General features: G+C 39.8%; 1 protein-coding gene and 1 long non-coding RNA gene across 2 annotated transcripts in view; one reads left to right on the top strand and one right to left on the bottom strand.

The window, feature by feature from the left end:
* pde4cb (phosphodiesterase 4C, cAMP-specific b) overlaps positions 1-10,112 on the bottom strand; it is a 52,410-nt gene extending 42,298 nt beyond the window's left edge. Inside the window, exon 1 of the mRNA XM_068590055.1 lies at positions 9,653-10,112. Coding sequence (XP_068446156.1) covers positions 9,653-9,861 — 209 coding nt within the window. The 5' untranslated portion in view covers positions 9,862-10,112. The remainder of the gene's footprint in view (positions 1-9,652) is intronic.
* Positions 9,810-11,946, top strand: LOC137793730 (uncharacterized). The gene is made up of 4 exons (XR_011078238.1): positions 9,810-10,083; positions 11,099-11,252; positions 11,349-11,574; positions 11,708-11,946. It is a non-coding gene; the product is annotated as an uncharacterized lncRNA (long non-coding RNA).
* Positions 11,947-13,354: the final 1,408 nt, after the last annotated feature.

The raw sequence follows: 13,354 nt of genomic DNA, 5'->3' as shown, positions 1-13,354 counted from the left end.
ATATTTAAATAAAAACACTTTACAACATTTGTAATTAGCATAAAGGTAAAGTTGTTTTAATTTCCAAAATATCATGGCGCTGAAGTCAAATTGTCCAGTTCATAAAAAAATAAATCGAAATCACATAATCTCTGTCCAAAAAAACAACTGGTACGAGTGTGTTAATTTGAAACATAAAACATAAATGAGTATCGACCCAGCTGCTTTAAAGCAGATCTGATCCCACAGCGTTGCTATTTGCATTTTAACAAGAAGCACATTAATGTCATTTTCATTCTTTACTTGCGATAAAATTGAACGTTTCACGTGGAAAAATCCAGCCAATTGTTCATCGTTGGCATAAACTGATGATCAAATTGATATAGTGAACATTTACAATGTTAAAACAGTCTCATAAGTATTGAGTTAACTCACAAATCCATGTTACTGCAGCGAGAGCTTTCCCTGATATTTAACATTTCAAGCACTCCCTACAAATCATTGTTTACAAGGAGCATAACCACAGCTCGTGCCACACCACCTGCTTCTGTTTGCTCATCATGTCAGAGTTATTCAGCCATGGATTCAACATACCAGCTGTTCTCTCTCTAGTTAACCATTTTCCACGCCTTTGCCACATGCTGCATGCTGACATGGTTAACTGTAACGCAGCCAGTGTGCCAGATTAGTACCGCGTGTGGTTCAGTGTTGAAATTGGTGTTTGTCAGGTTGATGTTCCCCGTAGCCGCCGAATGTCTGAGAGTGTTTGGTCTGGCGGGCAGAGTTAAGCTAGTCTGAAATCAAATATACAGTCCTTGATGTGTAAAATCCTCCTCCTGAACCTAACCTTCATATCTGGAGAGAAAAGGTAAGGTCCTAATTGTGTTAGGAATAAATGAAAACACAAATTCTGAATCAATTATTAGTCTCTTGAGGCAAAGGGTGTCAGTTTGATGGTTGTGAGTGCAAAGCAAACATCGCAGGCCTTCTGTGAAGTGACTGTGAACACAACACAGACATGTTTTGTACCACCTAACACATGACGTAACAGGGACCGCAGCTGTGCTACATTAAGCATTAGAGTTATTAGTATAACTAGAGCAGTGCATGTTCAAGGCAGAACGATTGCTTTGCTAGCTGACGTTAGCCAGCAATATCTCTGTTACGAAGACCGACATTCATTTGGAGATAAAACATTTAACACTGATGAGAAATAAGACTGCAGACAAAGCTGCAGTGTTGGTGATTGGTAACAAATGCCTCTTTAACTTAATCTGTGCTGTGAATTATGTGGATTCTGGCTAATATTGGCCTAATGACTGATGTAATTCCTTGAGAGGTATTGTACATATGATATTGTTCAGCAAAGTCTTGTGAAAAAAATGTAAATGTGCAAAAAAAAACAACACTTTTTAAAAGATATTTTGATCGTAACTATGAACATCCAGCATGATATCAGCCAGATTCCCCAAAAAATGCCTCCTCGAGCGGTCAATAAGACACCTTTTTGGAAAGATTAGGACTTGAAGGATCAGAATCTGCTACAAAAATCACAATAAAACAAAGGCTTGCCCTGTTAGGAAGGAGTTTCAGTCAAAAAACTGGTTCGTTCGGTTCAAAAATTGAAAAATTACGTATTTTAAGCCAAAAGATAGTTTGAATGGGACTTAAAAAGGGAGCGGGAGGATTTCCCTGCACGGTTTCCAAAAGGTTAAACCTGACCCGCGGCAATATAATGGAAGTTGAAATTGTTTCCCTGCAAGATGGCCAGGCCTTCCTGCATGAAAAGAAAAATGAATCCCATTCTCTACTTGTTTCAGAGCGGTCTGCACTCTGGAGAGCGATGCCCCTCGACTCATCACACCAACAGATCTGCATGGACGTGATGAATCAGAGCCGTTATGTCTTCCGCCTCCTGTTTGCTCTTGGAATGGATCTGTTGTCCTGGCTTCTCATATTAAGAGCCAAACTAAACCAATTACAGATATTACAGTGTATTGTATTGAGAGATGAGAGGAAAATGTGAAGATGACTAAGATGTTGACAATAAGCAATCAGCTGGTGAAGTGGAGATTATCTCCAAAAAAAAAAAAAGGGCCATTTGAAGAATTGACGATGTGGCTCACAGGAACAGATGTTTGTGTCAGTCCACATAATATTGTTAGTCTTGCTTTTCTTTTTGTGCTATTGTATAGTTGACTGTTTGTCAGCTCCCAACAAAGGTTTTATCATTCATTCAAGGCGTTTGGGTAATCTTTAAACTTTATCACCAACATAACTATGAGTCAAATGTTCAACGTCTTCTCAGCACTCGAGAGGCAAAGTGCAATCTGCTGTTAGAGAAGATGCGTCTCTGAAAGTATACAATGTACATTTGCCTTCATTGTTACTCACTGGGCATATAGTTTATGGTCATCATAATGAAGCTGGCGTGCCAGAAAATGACATCATCACGGCCGGTGCATGAAGTGCACCTCTGAACTTGGCAGGCGGGATTGTCACAGGTCTCGGGGACCAATTATTTTTTTTAAATGCTTCATAAATTGGGCAGTATATTTAGAAACCGATGGTTTTGACAACAAAAAAAAATCTACATTTAAGTACATACTTGGCAGCCAAATCAAATAATTCCCAGGGTTCATTAAACCTTCAATTCTTTATAATGTATTCAATACGTGACTTATTTCTTTAAAGGGCTTGTATAAAGGAAATAAAGTCGACCATGAATATGAGATATGGGTTCACAGGTATTGCCGTTTTGCCAGTTACTCTCGTCTTTATGTTTGTTATTATTATTATTATTATTATTATTATTTGTTCGCCCTCTGGCGTGTTGGAGGATAATGCAACAAACAGCGCTTTGAGCATCAACACCCTTGTGCTCGCTCAGTGCACTCAGCCATCTGCGGATGCTCGCGCTACGCTGCCTAGCTTAAGCACAAACAAAGCTTAAAGAATATCCAGCATGCGGCTACAAAACAAACAAACACCCGAGCTATAATTCGGAGGTGATTGTTGCATTATAATAAAATTATCGGTTATTTGGGTGGCTGTGACTGTGGGGAAGTGCTGGGTTTTTGGCACAGGTGTGTGTGCTGTCTGAGAGCTCTGGCAGGATAACAACATGCACAAGGGCTGTTTCCCTTGTTGCTGTATTTCCTTTCTATTTTACCTCTTAAAAAAGCAGAAAAACAAACAAGCCAAGAGTCAGGTTGGTGCAGGGGCTGCTGGGATACCAATTCATCATCTTCACTGAGCACGGTTTGATAATTTCTTGAGGTTCATTGAGATCAACAGAGTTAATTTTCTCTAAACTGTGGTACCTAGACTGTCAGTTGGTATTGAATATTCATAGACAAGGCGTGCTTTACTCATCTGGTGTCGTGCTCCATCACCAAGCTATTGCCAGATGGATCAGAAACCCCATTTGCTGTTGTGATTGTTTGCTACTCAGAAATACATGGCACGCCACCCCACAGCCCACAATACTGCAGATAAAGGAGGAATAGAAAAAGCCTTTAGATTTTTCCAAATGATACCAATAAGCTCAGTTAAGATTAGAGGCTTTCCCCTTCCCCCCAAATCATCATATGTCCATTACACCAGTGATTTTCAACCACTGTGCCGCAGCACATCATCGTGCTGTGGGAGATGGTCAGGTGTGCCGTGGGAAAATGTCCAATTTCACTTAATCGGTCCCAATTTTAGCTGCAAATAATGTTCCATTGTTGAGCGTCTGAGCCTGCGATATAGAGGCTGACCCAGTAATGAAATACTCCTCCTTGCCAGTAGGTAGCGCAATAATTCACATATATGCTGTGTTATGCTACAATGTGACATTTTGTAGCTTTTTTGCTTTTTTGTCGGAAATGTTTGTTTTTTTCATTTCTACAAACTCACACATTTCCAAACTACAGGCTAGGTTTAATTAGTCAAATTATACTTCTTAATCCAGTATAATCCCTTTGATTCAGAAGCAGTGAATGCCACAGTACAAGCACTAAGGGACCAAGTCCGACGCGAAGGAAAAAACAGGAATATTTCTTAAACCCGACTTCTGTGTCTTTTGGTATGAAATGTAAAGGGAGAGCAAGCGTTCATCCACAGTGACGCAGATTGAAACACCTTCTTCTGCCATTTGGGTACAATTCACTTCCTCTCTTGTTAGTGAAATGCCACTGGAGACATCATAAAAGACATTCTTGACATTACAGATAGTGTCTCATTATTTCTTTTCATTTTGTGTTTTTTTTTCTTTTCATAATTAACTGTCACAGGCTTCATGGGAAATTCCCAGCGGGCCTGCAAGCACGACTCCGACTGTATATGGTTTAGACATTTCTGAATGCTGTCTGCCAATATGAAACCCTCGAAGGAATACAATTATCAAATGTGGAATGATATTGTGTCGTCTGCAAACTGTAATACGGGGATCAGTTTGAGATGGGGTCCGTTTTAATTGTGTGTTTTCGGTAACAAAAAAAGAAGGATATTAAGTGGACCTTAGAGTCGTGATTCAGGTCACGAAGGAATCTCCGTGCTTAAGTCACAGGGCGAGCAATTGGAAAGAAATATCGTTTTCAGGGAACAATTTATTTTGTACTCGGCATACAGTACAGCGTGGAACATCCAGAACCAAATCAGTCTCAAACTCTGCAAACTCTGTCTGATCCCTGTCCTTTAGTATGTATTTAAACTTCCCATATCAAATGAAATACAGTTTCCTCTCTTTGCTTCAAAAGTAATCAGTGAAAGTCTACACGCAGCATGCTTCAATACTGTCCGGCTTCCAAAGACATGCAGCTCAGGGTAATGGATGTCTCTAAATTGCCCGCAGGTGGGAATGTGGGTGTGGATGGTTGTGTCTATGTGCCCTGAGATATGTGCCCCGTTTCTACTGACATTTACAATGTATAGCTCAAAGGTAATTTCATTTTCATTGTGACCATTTATTCTATTAATGTGTAACAGCATCAGAGCTCATTTAACATCTCTTGCTGAGTAAAATCAACAAACAAGTTTATCAAGCAGGCAACAACAGCAGCTTCCAAGAAATGCCTGAACTGCTTCTGCCACGGGGCATCTGGTCCGCCTGGGAATCCAGTAAACACTGTCAACTCTGCACAAGTCTTACGACCGGCTGGAGGCAAGCGCACAGAGCAAGAAAGCAGGCATTTATTAAATTCATGACAGCGATGCGTTTAGTTTCAAACACATTTAATATATATGTGAGGCTGAAAGTTCTGCTAATGAATAAATCAGTATTTGTAAAAAAAAAAAAACTATAGAGAAGGAAATGGCTGAACATTCATCATCTGTCACATTACTTGAACTATGAACTCATGTTGAGAGCGTTTAAACATCCAAACAAAATGTCGGATCAAACTAAAACGTTCAAACACTGAAAGCAGTGATCTCATTGAAATGTGACTGGAAGAAACTTACGAGGAATTTTTAAATGCAAGTTAAATGAGAGGATCGATACCATTTTTCTCGATGTTTATGCGTCTGTTCATCTTGTACTTCTGTGTAGTCCGTGATCGGTTCTTTATGCAAACTACTGATTGAAAATGGGCCGTTGGATAAATAGTTAAGTCTCCACCTCTGCAACAGCCGAGCAAAAACAAACTGAATACATGTTTTTGGGATGTCTATGCCTCAAAGGCCATTACTATATGAGGAATAAACTGCAGCAGAACGCTGAAAGATTTAAGGTGCAGTGTCTACGTTAAGGATTTCATCTCATCTGTATCTTTCTCATCATAATCTTAGATGTGAGCAAACCAACACGTCTCCGCTCTGGAGAAGAGGGAATACGTTCATTAGGCATTACGAGTCTGTTCAAAGGAACAAAATGGCCGACTACATTTAATTTGGGCTCCAACTAATGACTTTGAAAATTAGTCGTCTTGGTTATTGTTTAATCAATTATTAATAAGAAGCTTTATATTGTTTAAATGTAAACTCTCATTTTTTTTTTTTTTCTGACAAAGATACTCGTGAATACAATATGAGCCTTTTCCAAAAACAAGTCATTGGTGAAGAGTTTTTTCATTTCTTTAAAAGCCGTCTCCACAGTGTCTCCATAGACCAATGATTACAAATCAATTTCCAGACCACTGGAAACCTCTTAAAGTCCCAAAGCCTCTTTTTTTTGCATGTCCATTTTGTTAAACAGTGTTTCTGCAAAGTTGCAGATATAATTAGACCACACAAATAATATTATTAGTGTGGCCTAATAATCATTTTTAGAATTCTAATAATTCTCTTTGTATTCATATTCACTCTCAGTGGTTCATTGCGACTGGAGAATTACTTTGATAATACAGCGCCGTCAGCATTTCAGAGCAGATATTACTGATTATTTAATCATCATTATTGCTGTTTTTTTTTAATAATTTGGCTGCCTTGTTAAAAATATTGCTTTTTCTCTGGCGTGATCAAGTGGATTTTAAATTGTAATTCAAGTGGAAATAGTTTTTTACTTCATACTAGACTACAATAATAAAAAAAATTAAAAAAATATTCCAATGATCTACTTTATTTTTGATCAAACCATTGTCATTCCACAAAAATAAATTAAAAAAGACTGAACCGCTGCACAAAGGCAGTGCCCTGAGGGTTATACAGACATGGGAGCTAAATTGGCAGAATCCATCAGCAGCCTTTAATTTCACTGGACAACATCCCAGTGGTCCCAGTGGCCCCAGTGTCCTTAACTGGTCTCTATTAAGTATTGCAACTGGATGAAAGCAACTGAAACGTACGGGGCAACCCCTGCAGCTGAAAGCTGAAGACCACATCACCTTTCACTAAGCCTCTCTCTCAGCAAACTGCCAATACCACATGCTTTTGTGTGTTTTGTTAATAACATACAAAATCATGTCATTGTTGTGTCCCCCCCCCTCCCCCCCACACACACAAACACACACTTTGATAACCTAGTGGGGAACCCTTTATGCAATTATCAGATGGGCTCCATAGCAACTGGTGTATTTTTTCCTCCATCCCGGTCTTTTAAAGAAGGCCGTTCCTGTTTCAAGTTGACCATTGGTCCAGCTCACACTTTACTTTCTCGCAGCCACTTGGATTACATGACCACTGCAGACAAAACAACATGAGACCAGCAGTCCATTACCGACATTACGAGAACTTGATGTTGAAGTGTACTTGAGCAGGAAATGGAACTGCTATTTGATAATTCTTTGTAATTCAGCCTATGCCAAAGCCCGAGAGGTCCTTCACTTTGTCATTTCAGTTTTTCCGGCTCATTCTGCGTAATCCCAGCTGTACATAAAGCGTACAGAAATGGATGCGGATTAAGTGAAACTCAAGAAAATCTGAAGATATACAAAGACAGGTTGTTTAACCCCGCAGTGACACTGCAATTCTTTCTTAACATAATGTAAAAACAACTAGATGCCGCTCAACAGCTGGACTCCCTCAACCTATTGTAGTAAAATATATTGGGTAAATGAAAATAGATCAAACATAGAACTTCCCTTTTCCCTTCGCTTGAATTTCAAACTAGCGTCAGCAAAAATGGCATCCCAAATTGCCAAGGATATTATGGACAGGATACATTTTATAGTGGTTGGATTGACATATTTATTCTGTCAAGAGGACAAAGAATGTAATGTAATGTAATAGAGAGCAGCCGAGGCTGTGGCCGGAGGGAACCCGGGGAATCAGAAGATTGCTAGCAATGCATCTTGGTACATTATCATATTAATATGAGCAATCAGAATAACGGACAAATTTCTGTCTAGAAAATAAAGAAATAATGGTATAAATAAAGCGTAATAGTGTATTTGGTAATCATTGGTTCCACACATTACACTGGAAACAAAGGGCCAGCGGCACGTCAAACCTCTCACACTCCCCGTGTTTTCAGCTGTGAAAAATAAAGCAGCAACAACAACAAAAACACTGCGTAAACTGCCAAAGCAGTGAACTGAGGAAGAAGGTAAACAGACATAGGACATCAAAATACATTTGTAGAAACCATAGTAATGGAAATAAACAACCAGAGTGTTTACTGTCTATTAATAAGTATGTATAAATTACAAGAGGAAGTGAAGGAGAAATGTTCCTGTGTTCGCAGAAGACGAGCGCCGTCGAGTCTACACATCCACATCCAGGTTCATCTTAATAAGAACCAAACTAAATGCTGTAATTGATCATGGACCGTGTATAAGAAGTGGACGTAGTCATCGTGACGTCACTTTGTGGACTAAAATGTTGTCTGTCACCATCTTGGATTTTTGCAAGCTCCATCAATCTCCTCCTTTGCAGCGCTTAAGTGAAGCAGAGGCCCAACTCATGAAGTTTACAGAGCAGGTTTTATATAAGCGTTACCATCGCGATCATCCCTTAAAGTGCATGGCTTAATATAAAACCCACCCTTGAAATACAGGGAGGATCCCTCTGCAGAGGAGACCCACTCAATCACAGTGTGTTATTTTATATAAACACCATGCCAGAGCCGTGACTTAACAGCCTTAGTACAGCCGTCTTCATTTTTTTTTTTACATGTTGAGATGGAGATTCTGAAAATCAAGAGATCTAATTCTTTTTTTATTGCATGCTTTCTGAACTTTGCAATTACAGGTGCTTTTAAATTTTCCTCCCCAAGGACGCAGGTTATTGCGGACAATTTATTCCTCAACAATTTCCTCAACAGCCGCCACCATCTGAGTGCTTTGCAACTATAAATCTATAGATTTCTGGTACTTTCAGCTAAAAAAAATAATATTGTCGCTGATTTCATTCAGACATTCGATACAACATGTGATCTGGTAAAGTGGAGACAGATGTAGAATATATACGATGGTGTCAACAGGTTGCTCCCTGACTTGGAAGCAGCAACATTTAAGGTGAATATTAACATAACATGAAGGTAATGATAAGAAATTTGACCATCAAATATGTATATGTAGGTATAGTATTCTATTTACTGACAGTGAGACATCTGATGATCAAATATGACATGTTTCTAGAGAATTAACTCTGGAAACATGTATTTATTTATTTAATATCTTAAATAAATTACTTTTGTGAAGCATAATTTCATGACTGTGTCAATTAGCCTTGCGAATAATTATTAGATATTTTACCAGCCAGTACTTCACCAACCTCCTGACATTCATAGCTTGTTAACGTCAGCAGGTTGAAGAGGTTTTGGTGGAAAGCTGCACAGATGAGGCATTAAAGAAGGAAGACACAGTCATCTTCTAACTATGAATATCAATGACATCTATACGTTAATCACAGCACTGTGGCATCATCTCAACTGGGTTGAGAATAAGCAGATTGGAAATGTTTGGTGGTATTTTTTACGGTTGCAAATGTTAATTTAATTTAACCATACATTTAAAGAACATCTCACTTATTGGGCTATTAAGCAGACTTATGAAATATCTATATCTGTGTCATTGTAATGAGACTTTGCCATGACCTGTTGGGTCTAACGTCATCTTATCGATACATTCTCAATGTGTCGCGATGGACTTCAAAGGGGCGCCGACATGAGCTCCGTTACTTAATTACTGCTTCGTCGGTCCGTCAGAAGTTTGTGACTTTTCCCTCCATTTGCTAAAGCGAACTTAATCAACAACTAAGCCGATTTGAAAACAAAAAAAAAAGGTGACGAGAGAATCTCTCCATCGGTTACCGTCTCTGCGGGGAGGGCCAGGACATGCGGGGCTTCTTCAGCCCGGGCCGCAGCTTCTCCAGGGTCCGGTTGCGACACAGGTAGCGCTCGTTGTCCGAGTTGAAGCGCTGTTTGATCCGTATGTGAGTCCTGGGTTGCCGCCACAGATGTTTGGGCGGCTTGGCGAGCCCCGCTCCCTCTCGGCTCAGCGTGGTGACGTTAGACTCCATCTTCTACTTTCTTGTTGATTGTTTGTGTAGTTTTCTCGCCTTCAGAAGGAGTTTTTGAAAAGAGGAGGAAGGAGCAGGGCGTCGAAGAAACGGGCTGTCTGCGAGTTTGGGGGGGAAACCCCGCGCTTCAAGCCGCGTTAACGGACACAGAGCTGCGCGCGCTGCATGCCGGTGCGCTGCTGTCCACAAACCGGAGTGCTGAAACGACTCCGAGCCTCTCAGGCAAGAGCAACTCTCTCTCCTCCCTCTTCTCTCTCTCTCTCTCTCTCCTCCTTCACTCTCCTCTCGTCTGATCCATTGCTCGTGATCTTTATCTTTCTGTCTGCTTATATGTGTTTTTTTTTTTATCCTGCTCTTTCTGTCAGTTGCTCTTAACGGATTAAACTGTCAATCGTCAGTTATTCAGCAAAAACTGTCAACTGATATCAAATGAAAAGACAACAAGTGCCGGCCTTTTAAGTCAGTTGTAAGCGGAATTAATAGAGGTATAGTTTTCTGTATTGTCTGCTTCTCTCTGGTTTAACAGTATTATAAATCTGAGGTTTGGGCTATCTTCATCACAGTGAATCCATTTAGGAGCAAAACTTCACAGGGAATCCAGAGTCAACAAACTTTTGGAACTTTCGGTAATTTGGAAATCTAAAAAATGTACAGCGAAGCAATTCAAACAAAGCACAATGACGAGTTTGAATATCACCACACTACTGTAACATCAATGACATTTTGACCATAACAGCTATGATATTTTTTATTTCTTATTGGTAACAAACTATAAGCGGCAAATTATTTATTAATTTACACCATTTTTATTTAAGATTCAGCTTCATTGGCATGGCAGGAAAGGAGTCACCAAGCCAATGGGGAAAATATGGGATGTATAGCAAATAAGCTGAACAGTTTTTTTCATATTATAAAATAATAATCTAATATTATATAATATTTATATTATGTTCACCTCAAATCATTAATATCTGGACAGCACACACATACATGATGTTTATAAATGTTTAAGCATGAAGATTGTAACATTTTAAATAAAAGACAAAAGATGACAGAGAAAGGGAAAGACACACTCACACACACACACACACAAACGCATGCAAACACACCACACACATACCCTTTTTCTGACAAACCTTTTTCTGTTGCTGCAATTACCAGTTAGGCACTTTCATTATGCACCCGAAACCACTCTCTCTGTGTGTGTGTGTGTGTGTGTGTGTGTGTGTGTGTTCAGTTGTGCAAACTGAAACCCTGCTTTTTCCACCTGGACTGAAACCAAACACTGAGGTACTAGAAAGAGAAACAGCGCTAATGAGCAGAGGTAACTCTGCCCGCTGACCTTAGAGAGAGGAAGGGAGCTCGAAAGAGATGAAGGACAATGAAAGAAAGTAAGAAAGAGAGAGGGCCTCTATAGTCAGGGGGGAAAAAAATGTAATTACTGTTTTTTAAGGCTCTTGGCCTTTTTTTGCTTATTTTCCATCAAGCAAATGTCCTGTCCTGGTCATTGTTGAGCTGGAAGACAATCATTTGCCATGGTGACGCAGGCCAACTGATGCTCCAAATCCAAATGAAACACACCAGAACAACAACGCCGAAGATGAATAACCAAAGCACCAATTGTCATTAAATATACTGCATGTACGCCAACAAGCAGTATTTATAAAAAAAATGAACACAAGAACCAACAGCAAGAGCACTCCCATATGCGCCGTACGTAAAGCCTTCCAACCTGAACTAACAAAGAAAACAACAACAAGGCAAAGCCCAATGCTGTTAGATAGAAAGAAATAAAAGTATATCTGTGTGTGTGTGTCACTGACTTGTGCTCGTCATGGCTGTCCAGCGCTCGTCTGTAAAGCACCTCCAGTCGGTCCAGAGGCAGGCCGACAGTCGCAGAGAGCCGCCGGTTGTCGTACGGCCGCTCCTGGCAGGAGTGTCTCCTCCACAGAGGCGGCAGCAGCAACGGCCCAGAGAAACGCCGCCGCACCGCCTGGTGGACTGCAGGCAGAGACTCCTGACGACCCTGCACCCGAGAGGAAGAAGAAGCAAGAACACGAGTGGAGTAAACATCAGTGACGGCGAGACATTTTGCAATGTCATCATTTAAACTAATTTGACAGTTTCCTAACTAAAACCAATATTTTAACACAAAAATGCAAGCATGAGGCAGACGTTCATGGTTCTCGGACGAATGTGATGCATTAGTTTTTGGACAAATACCTGCAAAAGTAATGTATTTCCATCAGTCTTTGGGTTTTGTGCTAATGTTAGTTTGCTGTCATAGAGTAGAGTAAGAGGGGGGTTGCCTCACAAGTCATTTTGATCCGTACAAACTTCATAGAGTAACTTTATAGTGCTGCAGAGATGATGTGTTTTTGTACGGCTTACCTGGAGGCAACAACCGACCAATGAGATTTCTCCACTGGGTTTTGAATTATTGCAGAAAAAGATCACATGTTGATGAAACTTACAAGATAATCTTCACAAATGAACACCACCTTTAATAGAGTGTGAATATACAATCACATAAAAATAAAAAACTAACGTTGGGATTCAAACAAACGCTGTCACATGACCTCACGTGACCAACACCAATGTTGTAATCGGTCGTATTCTGACCTACAAAAAGCGGAACGTCACTTCAGCAATTTGTATTTTATGTTGTGTTGTGAAATTTGCTGTAACAACCTTGTAGCCATTTCCATTTCAATTCAGTTAGTTTTGGATTATTAAACTCTTTGTGAGAGAGCTTTAGTCTACAAGACTGCCTACACATTTTGCAGGAACGTTTTTAGAGCCTGTGTATCTCTAGAAAAGTGTTGTGCAGTGCAAATGACTTGACTTTTATGAAGACAGTGACGGCGTACATCAAGCTCTAATGAACCCTGAAGAAGCATCAACTGGATATTTGACACATTCCCAGTGAATGCAGCAGATAATGCCAATGTCAGCTTTGGGAAAGCACCACCGTGTCCACCAGTTATTGAGCAGTGCCAACAATCTCATTTTGTAAGCTAATTGCACAGCTCATGTCGGTAACAACACCTGCAATCACGCCTGCGACCAGCTGTCCCTGCATGTTGAGTCACATGTAAAGATCTACATCACATCGTGTAAGTAAAAAGCTGCTTGACTCAGTCAAGAGCAGCGACACAAATATTTATGGAAAATCAGCAGTGGTGAGTCACGATGCCCCGCTGGTCCTCTTTTGCATTTTGTAGTTTCAGTTGTTTTGCTGTAAAAGTCCAAATTGACTTTTCTGTGATCATTTATTTTTAGGTTTATTCACATAGACTTAAATACTATTTAGCGACAAACTAAATGGATGTACAAATCTTTTGCATTTACAATGTAATAATATAAATATACTCTGCAAATACATTATACCCCTCAGGTATATTTCACAACATACTGTGCAGTAAGTATATCATTATAGATGTGTTTTTTATACAATAGACACACAGTGTACCCAACAAGTATGCTGTAAATA

Source organism: Clinocottus analis, unplaced genomic scaffold, assembly GCF_023055335.1.
Source record: "Clinocottus analis isolate CAN_PGR_092001 unplaced genomic scaffold, fCliAna1.0.p SCAF_23, whole genome shotgun sequence".
Classification (NCBI taxonomy): Eukaryota; Metazoa; Chordata; class Actinopteri; order Perciformes; family Cottidae; genus Clinocottus; species Clinocottus analis.
This window is presented reverse-complemented; position numbering and strand designations above follow the sequence as displayed.